Source organism: Cotesia glomerata, linkage group LG2 (assembly GCF_020080835.1).
Source record: "Cotesia glomerata isolate CgM1 linkage group LG2, MPM_Cglom_v2.3, whole genome shotgun sequence".
Lineage (NCBI taxonomy): Eukaryota > Metazoa > Arthropoda > Insecta > Hymenoptera > Braconidae > Cotesia > Cotesia glomerata.
The window spans coordinates 10,987,496-11,011,933 of record NC_058159.1 but is presented as its reverse complement, the minus strand read 5'-3'; the positions used below and the strand labels follow the sequence as shown (position 1 = coordinate 11,011,933).

The 24,438-nt window shown below is 32.1% G+C and overlaps 1 protein-coding gene across 1 annotated transcript; it reads left to right on the top strand.

Moving 5' to 3' along the window:
* The first annotated feature begins 19,975 nt into the window (after nucleotides 1–19,975).
* On the top strand, nucleotides 19,976–21,745 carry LOC123259255. The gene is made up of 3 exons (XM_044719599.1): nucleotides 19,976–20,834; nucleotides 20,911–21,063; nucleotides 21,337–21,745. The coding sequence occupies exons 1-3, from the start codon at nucleotides 20,346–20,348 to the stop codon at nucleotides 21,709–21,711; spliced, it is 1,017 nt and encodes a 338-aa protein (XP_044575534.1). The 5' UTR covers nucleotides 19,976–20,345; the 3' UTR covers nucleotides 21,712–21,745.
* The last annotated feature ends 2,693 nt before the right edge of the window (nucleotides 21,746–24,438 follow it).

Sequence of the window (24,438 nt, the reverse complement as noted above, 5' to 3'; positions counted from 1 at the left end):
TCTAAGACCATTAAAAAATTACTTTCGTAATTTTTTAAAAATATTAATTTAAACTAAAACTATTATATAATTATTTATTCTTAATATTACTTTCTTTAAAAGTCATTTTTATTACTTAAATTCTTTTTTTAAGGTTACAATACATAATTTTAAGTAGACTACCAAATTTCCGTAATAGATATTTACTTAAAATAAATTCATTGAATTAAAACATAGTATCATACATAATCCACACATGATCATTTACAATTTTAAGCATCTAAGCGTTCTTTGAGATATTTTTTGAAGGCATCAACACTATTTTTATAAGTTGAGGTCTGTAAAGTATTATTCATATTTTTCGGAATTAACGATTTTATTGTTAATTGAAGATTAATATTATCAAGTTTAATTATTAAATTAAAATTTAAGATTTAAGTGCCTAAAAGTAAGATAATAAAATAACAGAGTTGTATATTGAACTATGAAGTTTCATAGTATTATTTTTGTTAACAATTTCAATAAAATGAAATTTATTAACAATGTTCAAAATTTTTTTATTTTTAATTCAACACAATGACTTAAATATATAGATAGCATTGGACATATTTTTTTTAATTGAATAATCTGATTAATGTGAAAATTCGTACAAAATTTTATCTATCCATATTGTGTATGGCTAAATGTCAATTTTTTTTATTTAAAAGTTTTTCTTACTTACCTTTAAAAGAAAATACCTAATTCGGAAAAAATTTACATCACTTTCAAATAAAAATTCAAAGTTATCCAATTTTTTTTTTCACTTTCAACATCAATAATAATCTCAATAATCTCAGTATTCTCAAATTTCAATACATAACATTTTAAATATTTTCGTTTAAGTAATTCAATTATTTCTAATTATTCTCAATATTTTCGAAACCATGAATACATTAGCTAAAAATATGTAATTATTTATGTAAAATATTTAAACGTTGTAAAATCAATATCAGTAATTGTTTCAATTGGAGGTAAATCATTACTTTTTTTAAACATCACCTTATAATGCTGACCTTCAAGATCTAAGTAAAGATAAATTTCTTCATGACTATCATATGGAGCAAGTCGTATAGAAGATGAATGATGTCCAGTATAAATGTTAATTGTACGTTTTAATATTAAGGAAAGTATTAAAATGTTCCCTATTTCAGCGAATTTTCCGTTTTTAAGTACATCCTTGACAGATAAAGTATTTGACAACCCAATCGGTAAATTATTTATAAATTCTTCATTTATAATAATATGAGCAGCTTGTAAAGCTCTTAAACTTGGTGTCAAATTTTCTCCACCAATCAACAATTTTGATATACCATGATAAAAACAATTTCCATCTAGTGTTGTGTCAATAGCTGTAAAATTTTTCCGGAGTAATAATGGAATAATTTCTTCATCACTATTTTCAGATTGTAGTATAATTCTAGTTTGATTAATGAAATTATATAATTTTAATATTATATTTACTTCATTCTGTTCAATTTTAGTATTATTTTCTAATCTTTCTTTAAGTTGATTTCCTATTCTAATTATTTCTTCTAAATTCAAATTATGATGACGATTTAATTGAGTTGTGTCAACATTTTTAATATCAGTATCATTCAATTTTATAATTAATTTATTACTAAATTTGACGTTATCCTTACGTAAACAATTTTTCTTTTTTGCAACTTGACTAAAATTTTCTGAGATAACTTCTGAATGGTTTTTTATGTGACTAAATTGCTTGAAGTTAATATTTTTTATCTGATTAAGAATCGGTAAAGTCATATTTTTTTGTTTCCTTATCCTTGCTGTATAGTGTTTATTTTTTATATCCAAATATAGATCAAGTTCTTTATGATTTTCTACGGGAGTAATTCGAACAGAAGACGCATTTTCTTCAGCATAAATATTAATTGAACATTGAAATATAAGTGAATGTATTATAACATTTCCTATACCCGCGTGCGTCCCATCTTTAAGTACATTTTCTATAGATAGTGTATCTGATACTGTTACTGGTAAATTGTTTATAAATTCTCTATTTAAGATTATATGAATTGCTTCTAGTACTCTCAAACAAGTCATCAGACTTTCTTTTCCACACAATAAAAGTGATAAAGCATAACAGAAGCAATTTCCACCTTCAGATGTTTTGATAGGTATGAAGTATTTTTATAAAAAATTAGGAATCTCAGTAATATTATTATTATTTTCAAAATATTGCAAATTAACTTCTATTTCTTGAATAAAATTGTATAATTTTTTTACCAGGTTGACGTCATTTTCATTGAATGACTGTTTTTTTAGCAATCTTTTTTTCAGCCATTTAGCTTCTTCAATGACTTCTTGAAAATTAATATCATGAGAATATTCAATAGCTTCTTCAACGTTCGTTGTATTCAATGTATCATACGGCATACATATAAGTTGTTTATGATATCCGAAAATTGTTTCAGATATGTCACAATTTAATTTAAAATTAGAAAAAATTATATCAATTTGTGTATTTGAACTTGTTGTATATTTATTTTCTTCTAAAGCTGAATTTAAATTTTTAGACTTCAACATTTTAAAAAATGAATGAGAGTTCTGTTTGTCTACGTTGATATTAAAATCACCTAGTAAAATTATTTTACTACTTTTTTCTTCTGCAGTTTCTATTATTTTTATAACTTTTTCATCAACTGATTGATAAGTAGTTGATGGTGGCTTGTATCCGGTACTTATAGCTATATCATTGTTATACAAACCAGTAATAAGGCAACATGATTGTGATTTTTCTTCCTTATTATATTCAAAGCAAATTTTGAAATTCTTATCTACCCTGCAATATATAACTAAGCCATATGCATGCCTTTTATACTTTTCTGATATATTCAAGCGATATGCAATAAAATAATTAGGAATTTCAATGTCATCTTTTTTTTTTGTCCAAGTTTCAGCGGCAATAAACAAATTAGGTTTATATAGCCTCATGAAATTATTCAGTTCAAGCCAATGAGATTTGACATTTAAACTTTGGACATTTTGATAAACAATTGTATCCCTATTTTCTTCTGTAATGAAGAAGCACGAAGAATATATGGCGAGGCTTTCGCCTACCTCCGAAGAGGCCGTTTCCTGGGCTCAAAAGAGCTATACACGCACGTATATTTGTCCTACTCCCACCATAACGAGAACACAGCCCAGTTCGCGGGCAAGGAAAAACCGCCGTTCTCTTGTGTTTATACACATTCATTGAACAGCTGCAAGAGTTGCGTATAATTGTAAGTGTGTGCAACTCTCATCGACTCCTCTGGCAACTCATTCCCCGTAGGCACATCGAGATGTACCCACAGGATATGAGCAGTATCCAGCGGGGACCACGGGGAGGCGGAGTCGATTGAAGACCATGTTGTTTGTGTGATGTGTTGTGTGTAACGTTTGATTTTACGTGTAAGTGTTTGCGTGTGTAGGGTGCCCGGGCACTTGTGTTATTTGTGGACATTTTCCGTAGCTTATTCTACGTCAGTCATCCAAAGCTTTATACTGTCCTCACAATTGTGTGGAGCATATCGCTTGTGCCTAGGCGCTCCGACTCTACCTAGGTGGATGTCTGTTGAGTCTCGTCCCTAGTCGCGTTTTCATTAGCTAGCTGGGTTTGGAGTTTGCAACACATTACTACTTCACTGAAACCTTTTAAAAGCTTGAAGTTACTTTGGGATGTGGCAATCGCACGCGCAACGCTCGCCCACTCCGCGTTCCCACCCCATATGTCCTTGAGCACCTCACGTTGAGGCTCGTACTCATGGCATTCGAGCATTAAGTGCTCCACGTTGTCGACCCTTTCTCCTAACCCATTCTCCCTACACTCGTCGCAGAATCTACTATCCGTATGTTCGTACTTGTATTGGTATTCTATAAAGCAACCATGGCCGGTTAGGATTTGGGTCAGCCAGAAGTTAGGGCTGATCTATTTGTTTGTTAGACGCTCTGCTACGTCTGGAAAGAAGACTTTAGTTTCGCGGCCGTTCTCTGATGTATCCCATTGTTCTTGCCACCGACGTATGGTTTCAGTTCTAAGGGTGACAAGGCGATCCTCCGCATCTGGCTGCACGGTGACGTTTCCAAGGGTAGCCTGTTTGCCGATACGGAGGCTGTATCGCGCGCACCGTTCGTCTATTACGAGCTGAATGGGCACTGCCCCCGCGACTACGCAAATCCCCTCAAGCGAAACTGTCCTGTAGGCAGTAGTTGTTGTTATTAGCGCTTGACGCTGAAGTGCTCGAAGATGTCTCCAGTCCTCCCTATCGCAACGGTCACTCCAAGCTGCCGCCGCATATGTGACGACAGGCATAAAGAAACCCTTGTATATGGTGGACATAGCTGGGTATCGCAATCCCCATTCTGCTCGCGCAATACGCCGCATGCGCCCGAATACCCTACTTAGTTTCGCGCGCCTTGTTTTAATGTGATTTTTCACTTTGAGGCCCTCGTCGAAGTGTACCCCTAAGTATCTAACGCTCGATTTGAATTTGACTTTGGAGTCTCCTATCATTATTTTTGGCGGTTTGTTATCGTATTTGGGCTTTCTCTGTCGTCCTTTTGCTTCATAGGGGTACGGGCTCTTTTTGTCCTTACGTGGACCGCGATGTACAAATTCGTTCTTGAGGAAGATGGCTTCAGTCTTCGACTTCGACAGCTCGAGAATGAAGAAGCACGAAGAATATATGGTGAGGCTTTCGCCTACCTCCGAAGAGGCCGTTTCCTGGGCTCAAAAGAGCTATACACGCACGTATATTTGTCCTACCCTCACATAGGAAATACACAGCCAAGTTTGCCGGCAAGGAAAAACCCTGTCCTCAAGCATTTACGCTATCATAGGACAGATGTGAATTGAGTTGATTTTAATGTCAATCTGTTCTCGTACTTAGTTAACTGTATCAACCCATTCAACGACTGCGTTGGCCTGATCGGTAATATAATAACAACCCGACCAGTTACCAGCGGGGCCCATGCGGGGAGGTGCAGCCGTAAGACCTGTTTGAGCCGTAACACCTATCCCCCCTTACAAGAGTCTCGTTCGTTCGTTCTTCTGTCTATCCTAGTCCCCGAATCTTTGAGCTTACCTGCGTTGCCAAATTATTTTGACAACGTCACGAGGCCTTGCTCAGAATGAAGAAGCACGAGAATATATGGTGAGGCTTTCGCCTACCTCCGAAGAGGCCGTTTCCTGGGCTCAAAAGAGCTATACACGCACGTATATTTGTCCTACCCCCACATAGGAAATACACAGCCAAGTTTGCCGGCAAGGAAAAACCCTGTCCTCAAGCATTTACGCTATCATAGGACAGATGTGAATTGAGTTGATTTTAATGTCAATCTGTCCTCGTACTTAGTTAACTGTATCAACCCATTCAACGACTGCGTTAGCCTGATCGGTAATATAATAACAACCCGACCAGTTACCAGCGGGGCCCATGCGGGGAGGTGCAGCCGTAAGACCTGTTTGAGCCGTATCACCTATCCCCTTACAAGAGTCTCGTTCGTTCGTTCCTCTGTCTATCCTAGTCCCCGAATCTTTGAGCTTACCTGCGTTGCCAAATTATTTTGACAAATGAAGAAGCACGAAGAATATATGGTGAGGCTTTCGCCTACCTCCGAAGAGGCCGTTTCCTGGGCTCAAAAGAGCTATACACGCACGTATATTTGTCCTACCCTCACATAGGAAATACACAGCCAAGTTTGCCGGCAAGGAAAAACCCTGTCCTCAAGCATTTACGCTATCATAGGACAGATGTGAATTGAGTTGATTTTAATGTCAATCTGTCCTCGTACTTAGTTAACTGTATCAACCCATTCAACGACTGCGTTAGCCTGATCGGTAATATAATAACAACCCGACCAGTTACCAGCGGGGCCCATGCGGGGAGGTGCAGCCGTAAGACCTATCCCCCTTGCAAGAGTCTCGTTCGTTCGTTCTTCTGTCCATCCTAGTCCCCGAATCTTTGAGCTTACCTGCGTTGCCAAATTATTTTGACAACGTCACGAGGCCTTGCTCAGAAATGAAGAAGCACGAAGAATATATGGTGAGGCTTTCGCCTACCTCCGAAGAGGCCGTTTCCTGGGCTCAAAAGAGCTATACACGCACGTATATTTGTCCTACTCCCACCACAACGAGAACACAGCCCAGTTCGCGGGCAAGGAAAAACCGCCGTTCTCTTGTGTTTATACACATTCATTGAACAGCTGCAAGAGTTGCGTATAATTGTAAGTGTGTGCAACTCTCATCGACTCCTCTGGCAACTCATTCCCCGTAGGCACATCGAGATGTACCCACAGGATATGAGCAGTATCCAGCGGGGACCACGGGGAGGCGGAGTCGATTGAAGACCATGTTGTTTGTGTGATGCGTTGTGTGTAACGTTTGATTTTACGTGTAAGTGTTTGCGTGTGTAGGGTGCCCGGGCACTTGTGTTATTTGTGGTCATTTTCCCTAGCTTATTCTACGTCAGTCATCCAAAGCTTTATACTGTCCTCACAATTGTGTGGAGCATATCGCTTGTGCCTAGGCGCTCCGACTCTACCTAGGTGGATGTCTGTTGAGTCTCGTCCCTAGTCGCGTTTTCATTAGCTAGCTGGGTTTGGAGTTTGCAACACATTACTACTTTACTGAAACCTTTTAAAAGCTTGAAGTTACTTTGGGATGTGGCAATCGCACGCGCAACGCTCGCCCACTCCGCGTTCCCACCCCATATGTCCTTGAGCACCTCACGTTGAGGCTCGTACTCATGGCATTCGAGCATTAAGTGCTCCACGTTGTCGACCCTTTCTCCTAACCCATTCTCCCTACACTCGTCGCAGAATCTACTATCCGTATGTTCGTACTTGTATGAAGAAGCACGAGAATATATGGTGAGGCTTTCGCCTACCTCCGAAGAGGCCGTTTCCTGGGCTCAAAAGAGCTATACACGCAATGAAGAAGCACGAAGAATATATGGTGAGGCTTTCGCCTACCTCCGAAGAGGCCGTTTCCTGGGCTCAAAAGAGCTATACACGCACGTATATTTGTCCTACCTTCACCTTAACCAATACACAACCAAGAGCGCTGACAAGGAAAAACCGCTGTCCTCTTGTGTTTGCACACACTCATTGAACAGCATTTGAGAGTTACGTGTTATTGCAAATGTGTGCAACTCTCATCGACTCCTCTGGCAGCCCATTCCCTGTGGGTACATCGAAATATACCCGCAGAATATGAGCAGTATCCAGCGGGGACCACGGGGAGGCGGAGTCGATAGAAGACCGTGTTGTATGTGTAGTGTGTTGTGTGTAAATTGACTTTACGAGTAAGTGTTTGCGTCTGTGGGGTGCCCGGGCACTTGTGTAGTTTTTGGTTCCCTATCTTATTCTACGGCAGTCATCCAAAGCTCTATACTATCCTCACAATTGTGTGGAGCATATCGCTTTTGCCTAGGCGCTCCGACTCTACCTAGGTGGATGCCTGAGCTTCGTCCCTAATCGCGCTTTCATTAGCTAGTTGGGTCTGGAATGAAGAAGCACGACAGAGTCAGTTTGAAGCGTAAAATTCGCCTTATTTCCATGTGTATTTTATCGTAAGGATTTGATGATAAAGAAATAAATAAGTCGCCAATTATGTATAAACCACTTAGCTTAGTACACCGACTGAAAGCCACATATAGCTCATTTCTTCTCATCCCTTTTTGAAAATGTACAACTACTGATTCATATGTTCCTCCTTGACTTTTGTGTATTGTTATTGCTTCGGATGGCACTAAAGGGAATTGATTACGAATTACTGAAATTACACTTTTCATCGGTTGAATATTTCTGGTGATCTTATCTATTGCCGTCCAGTTGTTCTGTACATTTTTAAAAATTGCTTTTCTCCTTTTTCTACCGATACTTCCATCTGAAAAATCCAACCAAAGTCTGAATATTTTTCCGGTAGAATCAAATTCATAGTCTTTTAATACTCCAACAGCACCATTTACAAGACCGTCTTCAACATCTATATTAACAGTCAACATATATTTGATACCAATACTCAGAGGTAATAAATATGGCAATCCTTGTGAATTTTTAATTTCTAAAGTTTGAGATATAGTTAATAATCGTTGTTTCATCTTTTCACTAGCTTTACCTGTTACTTTATCACAAGCATATGAAGTTTTTTTCTTTGGGTCTTTATTTATTATATTGTTATTATATAAATTTACTTCTTCATTAGTACGGAATAAGTAAATTGCATTTTTTGGAATTTTATCTTCACTGCTCACTATTCTAGATTTGAAAAGATTCAAATCCTTATCTGATATTTTACCATTAGCCAAATTATTAAGAGCTATAGCAAAATCAGCATCATCTTTTTGCCGCATTATTTCTGTTAACTGAAAACTAGAAAATAAGTTCCACAAAGGGTTACCAATTATAGCTCCATATGGGTCTTTCGAATGACATTGAAATATATATCTGTCACCTACAGGAGCTAATTGATTAAAATCACCAAATACAATCACTGATATTCCACCAAAAGGTTTTGAAGTTTGGAATATTTGTTTTAATCGACAGTCAACCTGATGTATCATTTTTGACCCAACCATACTAATTTCATCAATAATAATAAGGCAGAGATCTTTTAACTTAGTAAATAAAGTATTTCGGGTGCTACTACTTAACGGAGTGAGTTCAGCAGAACATTGATTAAAAGGCAATACAAAACTTGCATGTAAAGTTGTTCCTTTTATTCCAAAGGCCGCTTTACCTGTCGGAGCACATAATAATATTTTAGTAGATTCGAGGTTATTTGAATTTGAATTAATAAAACGAAGTACTGCTTGATGAACAGCTTCAATCAACCGAGATTTTCCCACACCAGCTCCACCAATAACACAATGATAAAAAGGTAGAGATTTTATTTTAAAACGATGTAATATGTGTAATAGAAATCTTCTCTGTTTTTCGTTCAGAGTACAAACCAAGTCAATGTAATTATCTTCTTCAATCAGCCGTGGAACTGATATATAGATCAAATCATTATTTTTATTATGTGTCTTCTCCTCAGCTTCATTATTATCAATAGCAATGTCTCCTTCCTCAGTAAAATTAGCGAAAACTTCCAAATTTGTTGGAGTCTGTATGTCATCATCACTATCATCATCACTTTCCACTTCATTAATTGCATTCTTAGCTTCATTTAATTTATTCTCAATATCTTCATCGTAAACAAATTCAGCTCGATGTTTTTTAATTATATCGCGATTTGCTAAAAATAATTGATTAGCAGCTGCAATCATAACCATTTCATCACGCCAAGGTACGAATAACATTACATTTTCTCTAACGAACTCTTTAGGGTCTATTTGTGCACGGAAATTAATAAATCTAATTATTTTAGATTTTGTACGCCGATAGACATAACCTGAATCATCAATTAACTTAAAAATTTTGGATTCAGAATTTGATTCTTCATCACTTGTTTCTTGTTCTTCATCACTAAAACTTTTATTACCTTTATTATTTTCTTTCTTAGAAAATGTATACCAAGCAATAAATGATGCTAAGCAAAGATTTTCCAATTCCTTTGGCCGACATGCATAGTGATCGATTAAACTTTTAACGTAAATATCTGTAGAATCTGGCGATAAAGCTTTCAGATCGTTTTTAGATTTTATTACATTAATTCTTTTTTCTGGACAATTCGTATTAATCATTATACTTTGTCGTGAACACATTGAAAGTGAAAGCGACAAAATATAATAAACTGCTTCTTGTGCACTAAATTCACTTGCTTTGAGAAATGCATTGCCAAGTATTCTTAATTGTTCTTTTAATGTGTAATTTCCTTTCTTTACTTCATCGACAACACTATACATAAGTCGTGAAAGACCAGAGACAGATTTATTTAAATAATTCAATACGTAACTTGCACAAGAATACACATCCAAAATAAATTGAATATCCATATTAGCCAAATGTAAGTTTAATAATTCATAATTATAAGGATTAATCATGCATTCATCTGGATTTCTTCGAAGCATTACAGTTGGTCGACTTAAACCACTACGAATAATTTTTATATATGCATCATGAGTTAGTTTTAATGTGCTCAACATCTCTTCAATCGTTATGACAATTTTATTTTTGTAATTATTCTCTAAAAGTTTTTGTATCTCTTCACGTTTTTCTCGTAATGATTTTTTTTCACTTTTTTCAGTTTCTTGTAATGGTAATAAAATAGATGTTTTATACATTGGAAAGAATGGAATATCGAATCGACACTTCATTCTCTTCGTTCCCTTTCTACATGTAAACGTATGCTTATGAGTTTGTAATTTCAAAAATTTTTCTGTAATTTGTTTGTTAGAGCACGAAATAAATTTATCAACGAATGCAATTACAGTAAGATTGTCGGTATCTTCATCGTCATATTTAGGAGAGTCTTTTAGCCAAATCAAACAATGAACATGAGGAGAGCCTCTCTGTTGAAATTCTACTCTAATATAATGTTCAGTTACATAATTTTCTCGAAATATACTATTTTTCTCTCTGATAACTTTAAATAATTGTCTGATTCGATAATCGAAATATCTTGCCACTGTTACAGGATCACTTCTAATTAATCTAGCTTTTTCTATGAAATCAAATTTTTCAACTTCTTGAACTGTGCAATCTTCGTTATCGACAATTTTTTTCAAAATAATTATTAACTCAGGCCAATGACACTCAGCTGCTGAAAACGTAAAGAAAAATGTTGGAGGGCCATATTGTCGGATTAACGCGAATACTTCTTTTTTTTTTTCTTCCAAAAAAGCCGGTGATCCACGATCTTGAACTAATATTTTGAATAAACTATCATTCGACTCCATATTTTTTAATTTTGTTTCATCCAACATATCTTTAACTGTTAAATTAGATTTTACTTTACTTTTCCGAAGACAAAAATTCATACTCGAAATAATCTTTGATGTTCTCAACTTCAAAGCGGAAAAAAATAATTTCGTAACGTTAGCACATCGTCTATCAGATCGCATTATTTCAGATTTAACCCAATTTTGATAAGATAAATTATCAGGTTTTTTTATTAACTTGCCTCCATAAATTTTCATAAAATTTAATGCTTCCGCGTATTCTTCGAACAATGATATTGGTTTTTGTCCTTCACCAGGTGCAAAAACAATAGCTTGAGTAACTAATAAAGTTGATTCATCTTCAACATTCATGGGTTCTTCATCTTCTGAGCTATCATCATCAGATGAATTATTATCATCATTAACTAAGTTGTTTTCTTTATTAAATTGTTCTATTTTCTCAACTCTATCAATGTCAACCTTTATATTACAATGTATATACACTTCAGAGTTTTCTAAAATTTCAGCTGCTTTTTTAATTGCTTTTGGTCGAACATTTTCAAACATAACATTAGATTTGAAAGATTTTTTCCTCCTAAAGCAAATAGGGATCATCATAGTTTCAGATGGATCTCTAGGAAGTATATTTACAGAACTTCCAACTTCAGTTGGTACATTAACAGCTCGTCCTTGAACAAAATATTGACCGTCACTTGTAGCTGCTTTAATTACCATAAAGGGTATGCGGGGGCATAAAAATCTCTCTTCTAAATCAGTCAATTTAATAATTTCGTTGGGTATTTTTGGGAACATCAATTGTTTATTATGCATTGACAAAATTGGAATTTTGTTATTTTTAATAGATGTTTGACAAGTTTTACAGAAATAACCAACTGTAAGATTATCCACCATTTGACAAGTGGATTTCAAAAATGCGAAACTGATACTTTTTAAATCGTTTCTTAAGAAAAATTTTACTGATGACTTAAACCACAGACGACAACAAGATGAACATGTGTACGTCGGACCTTCCAGCTTTAGTAAATTAAATTTTTCAAAAATAATAGCGCGTTGTCGTTCTTTATGATCTTCTTTACTCCTCAACTTATTACTTTTAACACGATCCGTGTGTAATACTCTTTGTTCTTCATTTTTCAAACGCTGAATTTGACATATTTTTAATCTATTTCTATGGATTGTTCTGTTTTCATGATCAAGTAATCTTTTGCTTGACAACTTATATTCTTTTGATTATGAATAAATTTCTTTTCCGGATCGGTTAATTTTTTCTTTTGATATTCTTTACATTTTTTATTATGAATTATATTTCGTTTTGCATCACACAGTCTATTTTTTTGACATTGTTTGTTTGTTTGATTATGCATTGCTTTTTTTTCTTCATTAAGCAAACGTTTTTTTTGACAACTTTTATTCATCCGAGAGTGAGCAGTTTTTAACTTTTGATCGAGCAGACGATTGCTTTGTGATACCTGAAGTCTTAATTTATGGATTTTTTGCTGGTTTTCATCATTTAATCGTTTTTTCTGACATTCTTTGAGTCTACGAAGATGAATTTGTTTTTGAGTATAGTTAAGCAATCTTTTTTCCTGTGATAATTTTAGTCTTTTTCGATGGATATCTAATTCAACTGGATCCAGTAATCTTGACTTTTGTGACTGTATCAATCGATTACAATGTGTAGAATGATTTTCGGAATCATCTAATCTTTTTCTTTGTGACAATTTTATTCTATTTTTATGAATATCATGCTGTTTTTGATCAAACAATCGCTTATTTTGACAAGTTGTTAATCTTGATAAATGTGTAACATATTCTTGAACATTACTCAATCTTATTTTTTCATAAATTCTGTGGTTTCTTAAAGCTTTAGCTGAACGATTATAATTTTTCATTCTTTGCTTATGTTTAAGAATATTTATTTCAGAAGAAAGGTATTTTTTTTGCCTCGAATTAGATGAAAGAATATTTTTATTACTACTCAAATTATTATTATTATTATTATTATTATTATTATTTTTATTATTAGTCGTAGTAGTAGTAGTAGTAGTAGTAGTAGTAGTAGCAGTAGCAGTAGTAGCAGAAATAGTAGTAGCAGAAATAGTAGTAGTAGTAGTAGTAGTAGTAGCCGTAGTAGTAGTAGTAGTAGTAGTAGTAGTATTGTTATTATTATCATTGTTACCAATATTTCTTACTTCAGATTTGTGTTTTGCATTCTGACGTAAACGTTGATTCTGACTTTGGCGTTTCAATTTGGGCATTATGAAGTATTTTTAGATAACACACAAAAAAAAGTGCGAGTACAAAAAATCTATGTAAGAAAGAATTTGAAAGTAACAGAAAATTTATATTTCTTTATCTACACTGTAAAAAAAAAAACGGTATTTAAAATGGACTAATTTGCAGTTACAAAATTAACTTTTAACGCTATTCGACAGTGAAAGATTTATACCGGTGTACATTCTTTGGTGTCAAATCAGAACAACGCAAAGGAAAATTTACATTTTAATCAATCGAAAATTAAACATGAGACTTCTTAAAGATATATAAAAAATTAATTAAATATTTTAATATACCTCAAGTCTTATATTTTTAGTGATCAGCTGTTGTTACCATAAAAATCCTTTATCCAAGTCACTTATTTGATTAAGAAAAAAAATTTACAGCTTTAAATATTTTACTGAAGTAAAAAAGTTGAAATAATGAAAATCAATATACATTTATTAATTTAAAAAAGTAGTCTTCTTTTTGTCATTAATCAGTTTTGAATTTTTAAATCCCTTTCAGTGTACTATTGTGAGTAAATATTGGAACTGTATTTCTTCACTTAGTCGTAATAGTATGTAATTTGACATTAAGTCAAAAATAAAAATAATGAAGTTAGCAGCTAACATGATAAAGTAAAAGAACGCGACTTATTCATACCTATAATTCTCAATATCTAAATGACCTATCTTCAAAATATATAAAAGTTTTTAAATTATAACATTATAGTAGAAAATATACTAGCATTCTACTAGAAAGATTTTGATAATCTAATTTTACCAGAAAATGAATAAATATTATATCAAATGATTTAATTGAATGTTCATCCATTGAACATTTAATTAAAAAAATCAAATTGACTAGGTCATGTCCTAAAATTTTTTTTTCATTATATTTTTACAAATAACGATATGAGACCGACTACAACAAATATATAATCAAAGACATCTACCTAACAAATAGGATTTGTAAGAAATGAAAGTCATTTGACGATAAAAGCTAAAAATTAATTTATTCTTATTTTTTTTTTAATTTTTTCAACTACGAAATAAATTGAAAAAAAGCGACGAAAAATAGCTCAAATTGAAGATAATTATATGAATTTTAACGAAAATTTGATAGATTTAAGCTATCTTTTACGGCTTAAAAATTATGTGAAGAAAAAGGGCCGAAACACAATCATTGAAAAATTTTTCCAAATTTTCAAAGTCACAGAATTAATTAAAAAAATCATCAAAACTAGACAAATGATAGTTTAAATTGAAGGTAATAAACTGAAGTTTAAGATAAATTTGATAGATTTTATCTTTTTTTTACACCTGGAAAATTATTTTCACAAAATATACAAAATTCAAAATTTTTTGAAAATGAAAAAAATTTTCAAACACCCACAACTCGAAAACTAACCAGCCGATTTTGCTCATCTTCGAACTTGATCTTGGTATTGATCCATAGAATAAGTCCACAAAATTTCATAAAGATCGGTTGAGAACTGTGGGCGCAATCCTGCTGACATGGCGCGTTATATCACATATATATATATATATATATATATATATATATATACATAAATACATATATATATATATATATATATATATATATATATACATAAATACATATATAAACTTTTGAGCCAATGCTATTTTTCGACATTACTCGATGAAATAAAACATATTATGACAAAATTTTATTAAAATTAAGACATGAGACCGGCTACAATAGTTAGATTTCTAAAGAAATCTACCTAAAAATATTGTGGTAAATATAACCTTACAGAATTATTATAACCAAACGTGCGTTTAGAGTGATTTTATTTCGTAAACTGTAAATAGTACGGTTATTGATATATAAACATTTAATTTTATGAAAAAGTGAGTGAACAACAGAACAGTTATGGGTAAAATTTGTGTTGTGAAAAGTTGTCCAAGTGGACGTAAATCCCAAAACAAAAAAAATAGTTCACCTCAGCCTCTTTCGTATTTCCAACCAACAGTATGTAAATCAATTTTTTATAAAAAATGTATGAAAATTAAATTAGCCGACATTAGAAAATTTTTATAATTTTTTTTTTCGAAAAAAATGATTTCAAAATAATTGAAAAAAAAAATTTTAAGTGCAATTTTTTAAAAATAGTTTTTTTACTTATAATTGTTATTAATTCAAAATAATCAAAAATTGTCAAATGTCTGCTAATTTTCGTGTCGTGAAAAACTTACATTATAAACCTTTGCTCAATTCTATAATTTTTTTGGTAAACGAAAGCATATTCATTTTTTATTTATCTAATTTCACAGACACCGGCAAGATTACAAAATTGGAAAATTTCGCTGGGTATTGAATTAAAAGCTACTGATTACATCTGTCATCTCCATTTTAAAGAGGAACAAATAAAAATGTACGAGAAACTGTACATTAAAGGAGAGCTCATAATTATGCCTTTAGAAAAAAAAATACTGAAAGAAGAAGCTTTACCAACGATCCAGCATCAGTTTATTCCGGTATTTGGACATGAGTTTCTAACAAGTACTGTAGATGAACTCAAAATGCTAAGCTTACATTCGAATAACTATGAAGACGAAGAGCTATTTCTAATGCAAGAAAATAACATCGAGCCCCAGACAATATTAGTAGATGATGTTCCTAATAATCTAATAGATGATGGTGTTCAAAGGTAGCAATACTTGATAGAACCACCTTTCAGTCAACACTCCTGTAAGGATTCGAAGAATCTACAAGAAATCGAAGCTCCAAAATTGCCACCGTTTTGGTTGTATATACCCGAGTCCAATGGATTTGTATTTATGCGAATGGATCCAACAACTCAGCAGATCAAAATTCGGTTACGCTTAAACAAGGATACATCTATTACTGTATGTATTAATGAATGTCCGAGCAGATACATCTATTTTTTTTTAACAATCATTGATTATTATTTTTTTTTTCAGGTTCTTTTTCCTAACAATGACGAACTGCCTCTAAACGAAAAAATTAATTCATTAAGTTATATCTATGACTACTTAAAATCAGTGGAAAGATGGCCTTTATGTGTTGGTACTCAGATTGACAGTATAAAGTAAGGATTGCTTGTTTTTGCTTAAGTGAATGTATGAGCTACTGAGAAAAGGATTCATACGAATTGAATTAATATAATTACATTAATTTTCAGGTATTCAAAACTTTGTAAGAATGTGATTGTTGGTGATGACACTTATAAAAGGAACCAAGCTAATCCAAGATGTAAACCTCGTCGAATATTACGGAATCGATTGCAGAGTCGAAATTCGACTTCAATTAATTTGGAAACAACAATTGCTAAAAAAAGACGTGCTTCAAATCTAGTTAGGCAATGCAAAATTTAAAAAAAAATGGTAAGTTTTATAAAATACAATTGTTTGTGGCTTGGAGCAGCATTTCATTCTAACAATCATTCAAGATTTATTAATTTAACTATTAGAATCGTTTTCGATTTTTTTTTTTTTTTTTTCATTTTCAAAAACATCAACATAAAAATTCTCTATCACTATAAAATGGTATGAGGTCTAAAAATCACTAAATTTATATGACTTTCAATTCTACGGATGTTATTAAATTCCAAAAAAAATAATTGAAAAACTATTTTATCTATTTGTTTAACAGGCAAACCTCCCAATATATACAATTTCAATGGCTACACAGTGCATCACAAATTGATTATCATTAGAAATCATTTCCTACTGGATAATATTAATATATGTATTTGCGAGAGTATGCAAATATAATATTACTTGATAATCTATCAAGAAGTTTCGTAATATGAACATAAGTCAAAAATATTGAGTAGTTATTGACAATATACTCATGTTTGTCGTAAAATATTATATTTTTCTACGGCAATTTAAAATGATTTAACAATTTTTGGACAGTTTTTAATAAGCCTCAAGATCAAATAATTTTATATACCTCCCGATATTTTTGTTTCATCAAGGGTGGTTTGTACATATAAATTTGTACATATATTTGTACATAATATTAAATAATTTCTTTGATTTCGGAAAAATAAGAATTGTATATTAAATTAAATAACTTCTGTCATTCAAATTATAACATAATACAGAACTACATAAAATTTTTTAATTTTTTATTAATAAAATGATAATAAAATTCTCTTTCTTTACTTACATAAATTAAATAGCTGAATCTAACAATTTCTTATAATGAAAAAACTCTTTCATGATTTTAATGTATTCTTGAATACAGAATACCTATTATTAGTTAATATTAGTATCGCACTATTATTAAGTCGCATAATTATATTATACCTTCAATAATTTTTATAAGGTAATTGTGTCAAACCTTTCTGTTTCATAAATTTTATTGTGTCACCTAAATTAATGTGTGTACCATTTAACTGTTTTTTCATTTAGTAACTGATTAATTACTGTTAATTAGCAATACATCATTACTTATATAGTGTATTATTACTTAAGTACCTAGTATATGTTATGTAACAATACTTTTCCCCAGAAATTTAACTAAATTTAACCGGTGGCGGAGATACCGGCTGGGTAGAGTATTTTACGCTCGCCCTCTTCAAATGTATAATAAAAGTAACCCGAAAACTCCTCAGGCTGGGTTAGTGCACGATAGGACGCCAGGTAATTTTCATGAAAATTACCAAAAGTAACCAAAATCCCAGGGGCCTCGCCGAACGGTCAATTAACGATTTAAATCGATATGAGTAAAAGATGAGCCACGAAGAAACCGAGATTCAGATTAAACTAGACCTCAGAATTGGAAATGACGAATAATTAATTATAAGATACTAGTTTATATTAATTGATCGTGACAGGAAGATGAGTCGTAGGAAAAGAATACAGAAAGGTTAAATAGTTAGCACAAAGGAATTAATCTAAGAAAATAGTTAGAGATGAATTAAATAAGTCTCCAATTACAAATTTATTTAAATTATAGCCTAAGAGGTTTAAATTACTGAGATTCTCCGTAGGCTAACTTAATCCTATTTTCGGATACAAATTAAATCCTTTGTGGAATTCTTGATTAACACTAACTTTCTTCTCAACTTAAAATATAAAAATATAACAATGCAATAATCGAGAATAACAATATGCTCAAGATATTGCTCGCGATGGTAATTAACATTCAACAATAATAATCGTAAGCAACGCAAAATAATAATCACTTCACTGATCAACAATATTTATCGGTTAAATCACAATAATAATCCTAATATTCGACATCTGATGTCGCAACTCGCAATAGTCTCAAAAATAGTTATAATATTAACAAAATGCCAATAATATTGCTCGTTATTTGCGTTGATTAATTTTCTTACAAGATTGGTTGCAGAGTGTAAATAATCATAAAGATTAATAATATTTATTAATATTATTCGTAAATTGAATCCAGATTAACAATTATAATATCGATCAATATCTGATTATATTAATTATCGGTAGACCTTAAAATTATTACAGCAATAATTAATAAATAATATTAATTGCGGATCGCACTTGAGAAATCATACATATAATAATAGTAACCCGCAGGGAAAACAATAATCATACAAACACCGCCTTATCGATTTTAGATCTCGGTAATTGCGAGACAAGTCGACGCGAGTCACAAGACGCGACCAGGTAATCAGCCGCCGTGAAATTTCCCTCAAAAGGCCTTTATTTAATTTTAACAAATAAATTCACCTACGTTTGATCGTAATCGAATTTGATTTTATTAGCAAATAATTCAACGCCATTAATTTATTACGTATTAGCCACGTGGCCAAGATGGCGGCCTCACGCGGGAAACCGGCTCTGGATCCCGCCCGGGAGAATCTCAATAATTACCACGGTGGAATAATATTCAAGGACTTACCGGAGTATGCCGGATCATTCAACCAAAACTGCCAAATTGATTCTTAAGTAAATTAAATAATAAATTTATGAACAATTGTCGACCGGCTTAGGCAACAATTGCAAAAATAGCAAAAAACCAAAACTATGATAGCTTGAACACACTGATGCTTCCCATCTCGGTTCACGCCTGTGACTCCCACACCACTCTCCCGGCAGCATGCTGCCAGCTGCCGCTACCGACCTGCCCTCATGAGGGACTATCCGTCACCTCGGCCGACGCCGGTATCGTTTTTTTTGACATGTCCAATTCCACCAAATATTGAGCAATTCTCCCCCGAGGCGTAAATCGAGCCGGTATCCGCGTAAAATAGTAATTCGGCAACAATCATAATCATTATTTATACGATTATTTAATAATTTAAATCAAACGTGAGTTTAGAACATAAATTTGAGCTGAGCGTCAGGCTCGTCTGCTCTAGACTGGGGACCTCGGGCGTCCTGAGGCCCGTCGGCCGCTCACTTGGGCCCCGTCTAATTTAGTAAATTAAATTAACTAGATAAATTAAATCTTTCAAATTAAATTTTAAATTAGTTTCGTACTAATTTTAATCGCCGGCGACCATCCTGATCGCGTTTTGGGCTGAAATAAAATATGAATAAACAATATTATCTTAAACTAAATCTTATTTCTAATAAATTTTTATTTAATTGCCCGGGAGGTGCCGCCATCTGGCGGAATCTCCAACATCAGTGTGCTCAAGCCCGGCGGGAAATGCCACAGCGTGTAAACACTGTGACAGTTATATTAAATAAATTGGAATTGAACTTCAACGTTAATCATATTTTAATATAACTTCGTCAGATGAGTACATAAACATAATCTTCAACGTCAATAAATTAGACAGTCTCGATTGTGCCATGAATTAAATAATATATCGAATTTTCTTATCCTATTTTATTCACGACGTCCAAAATTTGTAACAGCTACACTGTTTACTTACAGAAAATTCAACTGAAACAGAAAATATTTATAGCAAAGTCAGAGTGTGCTAAGAAGTCAAATGCTATAGTACAAGAAGCAATCCTGAAGTTGCCGACAGAATTCCAAAATGCCGTTAATTCGTGCTTTGAGGCTGCTAAAAAAAAGAACGCTAAAGGTCGACGATTCACCTTAGAATGGATATACGAGTGTATATTGATTCGTTTAGAAAGCAAAAACACGTATCAATTCCTGCGTCACAGAAATATTTTACCTCTTCCCTCTATCAATACACTAAATAAATTTATTTGGAAAATTAGCTGTTCTGCGTACGGCTTCCAGCCTGCCACTTTCTTTACCTTAAAAGAAAGATGTCAAACAATGGAGAAAGGAGAAAAACGAGGAGTTATTTTGGTTGACGAGATGAAGTTGAGTGAAGGTATTTTTTTTTATCAACAATCAATGAAATTTTCTGGTTTTGTTGACCTCGGAAAGCATTCCCCAGAGGATTTAAAAAATAAAACGGCAGATCATGCTTTGGTATTCAAATTTGTACCTTTTAAATGTAGATGGGTGCAATCATTGAGCTGTTTTCTCTCAAAGAACGCTTGCAAAAGCGAACCATTACATAAACTCATCGTGGAATGTATAATACTTATGGAAAATAGCGAGATCAATGTTGATGCTGTTGTTATGGATGGTGCGTCTTCGAACCGAGGTGTTTGGAAAATATTCGGCGTAGATGAAAATAATATCAGCTATGAACATCCATATGACAGATCACGACGACTATGGATGATATCGGATTTCCACCATTTAGTTAAATGCTTCCGAACCTCGACCTTAGATGATAAGCTGCATGAGTTTAAGGTATAATAGAGTACATTTTTTTATATTACGAAATTTTGCTATGTTATTCTTGTTATCAAAATTATAAATTTTTTAGACTTCTTTTGGGACAGTAAAGAAACGGCATTGGGAAGCATTGTTGGAAGAAGAAAATTATCGTCAGCCAAACTTGAAAATCGCTTACAAATTAACACCTGCGCATTTAAAACCAAAGGGTTTCCAAGCAATGAATGTTCCTCTTGCTACAGAAGTTTGTATAATATTTTGATATTTCTATCTATTAATTAATTAATCTATTAATTAATTTATATTTTATATTTATATTTTTATATAAATATTTTTATATAATTTATATTTTATTATATAATTTTATATTTTATATTATATAATTATATAATTTTATATTTATTTATATAATCTATAATTTATATTTTTATTTCTATCTATTAATTAATTAATCTATTGATTAATTAACAATTAATTAGTTTTATTATAATACTTTAATTTCGATGTTTACTTATAGGTATTCGGTCATGAAGTATCTGTTGCCATGACTCATTATCAATCAACCTGCGACGAATTAAAAGATTCAACTCCGACGCAAAAATTTATTGATCTAGTTTTTAACTTGATCCAAGCGATGTCATCACGTATACCGAGAGATGCTTTATATGTAAAAGATGATTGCCGTCAAAGACAGGTAAGATTGGTTATGAAAACAAAAAATAATCAGAAGTTAAAAAATTGTAGGTTTCTTTGGAAGAATATCACTCGACTAAGCTTTGGCTCGACGATCATGGCAGTAGTTACCACACCTAAATTGTCAGGTACTCAATGCCGAACGTTTATGTGTCATAGTAAAAGTATCTTAGAAAAATTTATCGGATGGAAATTTTGATAAATTAAGCATATTTTAGAATGATTTCGTTAATTTGGGTGATAAAATTTTATTTTATACACCGTTTTGAAATTTTAACACTCATTTTAACACTCATTTCTAACACTTCATTTCATATAAACATCTTTCAGGCGATTTTCAAATTCTTAAAATTCCTTGAAGATTGGGAAAATCTTGAGAAGAAAATACCTGTTTCGAGAAGTACCTTACTGGGATTAAAAGTGACCTTACGAGCAACTATTGAAATTGTAGAAATGCTTAAAATCGAATGTGATTTTAAATATTTAATGACTGCGACTTTATCACAAGACCCGTTGGAGGTTATTATAATTATAATCATTATATTATAATTTTTAGTAAAATTCGTTCTATTTTCTAATGAATATTTATTTATTTTCTATTTCAGAGATTTTTTGCAGTCAAGAGACATTCATGTGGAGGTAACGATCATCCTGATTAGGGTGTCCGTTATTTACCAAGTTGGCTATTTCCACTTGGGTACCGTCAAAATTATTTCTGCTTGACCTAAAAAAAATTTTAGAAACAAAAAAAAATTTTTACGATGCCGTTTAATCCTGCCTAAATAACGATACTTTTTCCATTTAATTAACATGGGATTATTGCACTTTTCAGCAAATAATTTTTATTTCGCTCATTATACTCCCTAACTTACCAACAATACTCGATTCTGTTTCTATTATGATCCCTTTAGATGGAGAAATTTTTAAATTGGCGCCAAAAATTTATATCATAACCTTTGAAAAGGCCAAAATTTATTTTTATAGACTTTTCTGGTTATTTTACTTAAACTACTTACTAATTAATTTTTATTTTGAATTTTGTGTAAGATCTTTTATTTGAAACTGTCAATAATCATACAGGTTATAAATATAAATTTTAACATTCAAATCATTATTGATTTTATTTTAATACATATGTTAATTATTGAACTTTTATTTTTGTTGTCAGGCATTCCTTAGTAGCATTTGAAAATTCATTCTTATACTTTTTTATCACCTGGAGAAGATATTGTTTTTGATTCTCATCTTTAGCTACCATATTTATACATTCTTGAGCCAATTGTACAGCTCTCTCTCTCTCCGCTACATCATTAACAACTTTAATCTTGATAGCAATCTCTTATCCTTTTATATAATCATCATCAAGAAAAAGTTAATGCTTCCCCACTAGACATTGATCCACCCGCGCTTGTCAAACGCAATGGCAAATAGTTTTCTGAAAGAAAATCAATTATGTTTTATTGTTAAATAAATGCACTTAATAGATAATTCAACGTAATGATTGAGTTCAAGTCTAATACCTGAATTTTCTCTTGATAATTCAGAATCGTTCAACTGGTGTTCTATATAACAAGATGCTGCTTTTAATGTTTTAGAGGTTAACACTTCGATGGACCGATTATCATTTACAACAAGTGGATTATCAGAAGTTGATACTTCAGTAGGGCGATCATGATCTTGTTTCTTTGAAATACAATATATATTGAATTTTAAGTCACATGAAAAATATTTTCAAGTATTTTATGAACGTTTCATTTATTAATTGACTAATATTTTATTGATATTACCAGATAAATCAATTACATTTCCTCGTTGATTGTCCGAAAAATTCAGATGGAATTATCTTTCTGATCGTTGATCGATTAAAAAGTTTTTATATCATTGCTGACCATTTCAAAAACTCTGCCGTGAGCTATGTCAAATAAACTTTATAATTTAATTGAAAACTCTTGCTCTTTTTGTTGGTTTGAGGACACGCCTGCATTTTTATGCAGATTTCTGTATTCATCGTGCAATTTTTACAATTTTTAAATACATCGTTTGTCATCTAAAATAAAAATACGAGCAAATATCCAAAACTTTTTAACTTTTTCAATAGTTATTTTACATCCATCGCACACTGTTATTTTCACGTTTTTAGTATAATAAAATAGTAACCTTAAAGCTTGTTCATCAGTAGCTAATTTATTACTATTTATATCATCCGTAAGGTTTTCCAATAAAAACATCGGTTTTCGTAAATTTTTTTCTAAACTCATGATGAAAGTTCTTGATTTTCAATAGATTGGAGCTCTCGCGGTTAGAAAGATATTTTTTAGTTGGATACCGATCAATTTTTCCACTTTCAATTCATTGCACTAATCACTTCAACCTTACAATTAAAAATTTAATATTATAACATAAATTAAGGATTGTTCCGTTTACTATCCAAAAATGAAATATTGTCGTTAAAAAGAACCACAACAACGAGAATAGACAGTGAGTTAAAAATTAATTTATCGTTTTTATTTACTTTAACGACCGTATACGACAATATATCTAGTTGTTTTATTAAATTTGTGTTGGTAATAACCGTATTACCGTACTTAATTCCTTCACAGAATCACTGTGTAATCCGTACTTAATTCCTTCATAGAATCACTGTGTGACTTCAGATAATTTATTAATTAAAATTATTTTTTTGGAAGAAAAAAATAAGAAACTTTAAATGAAATACAAAATAAAAATTAATTAGTAAGTAGTTTAAGCAAAATAACGAGAAAAATCGATAAAAATAAATTTTGACCTTACAAAAGGTTTTGTGATGAATTTTTTGGGCCGATATGGAAATTTCTCCATCTAAAGAGATCATAACAGAAGCAGAATCGAGCATTGTTGGTAAGTTAAAAAGTATAATGAGTGAAATAAAAATTAGTTGCTAAAAAGT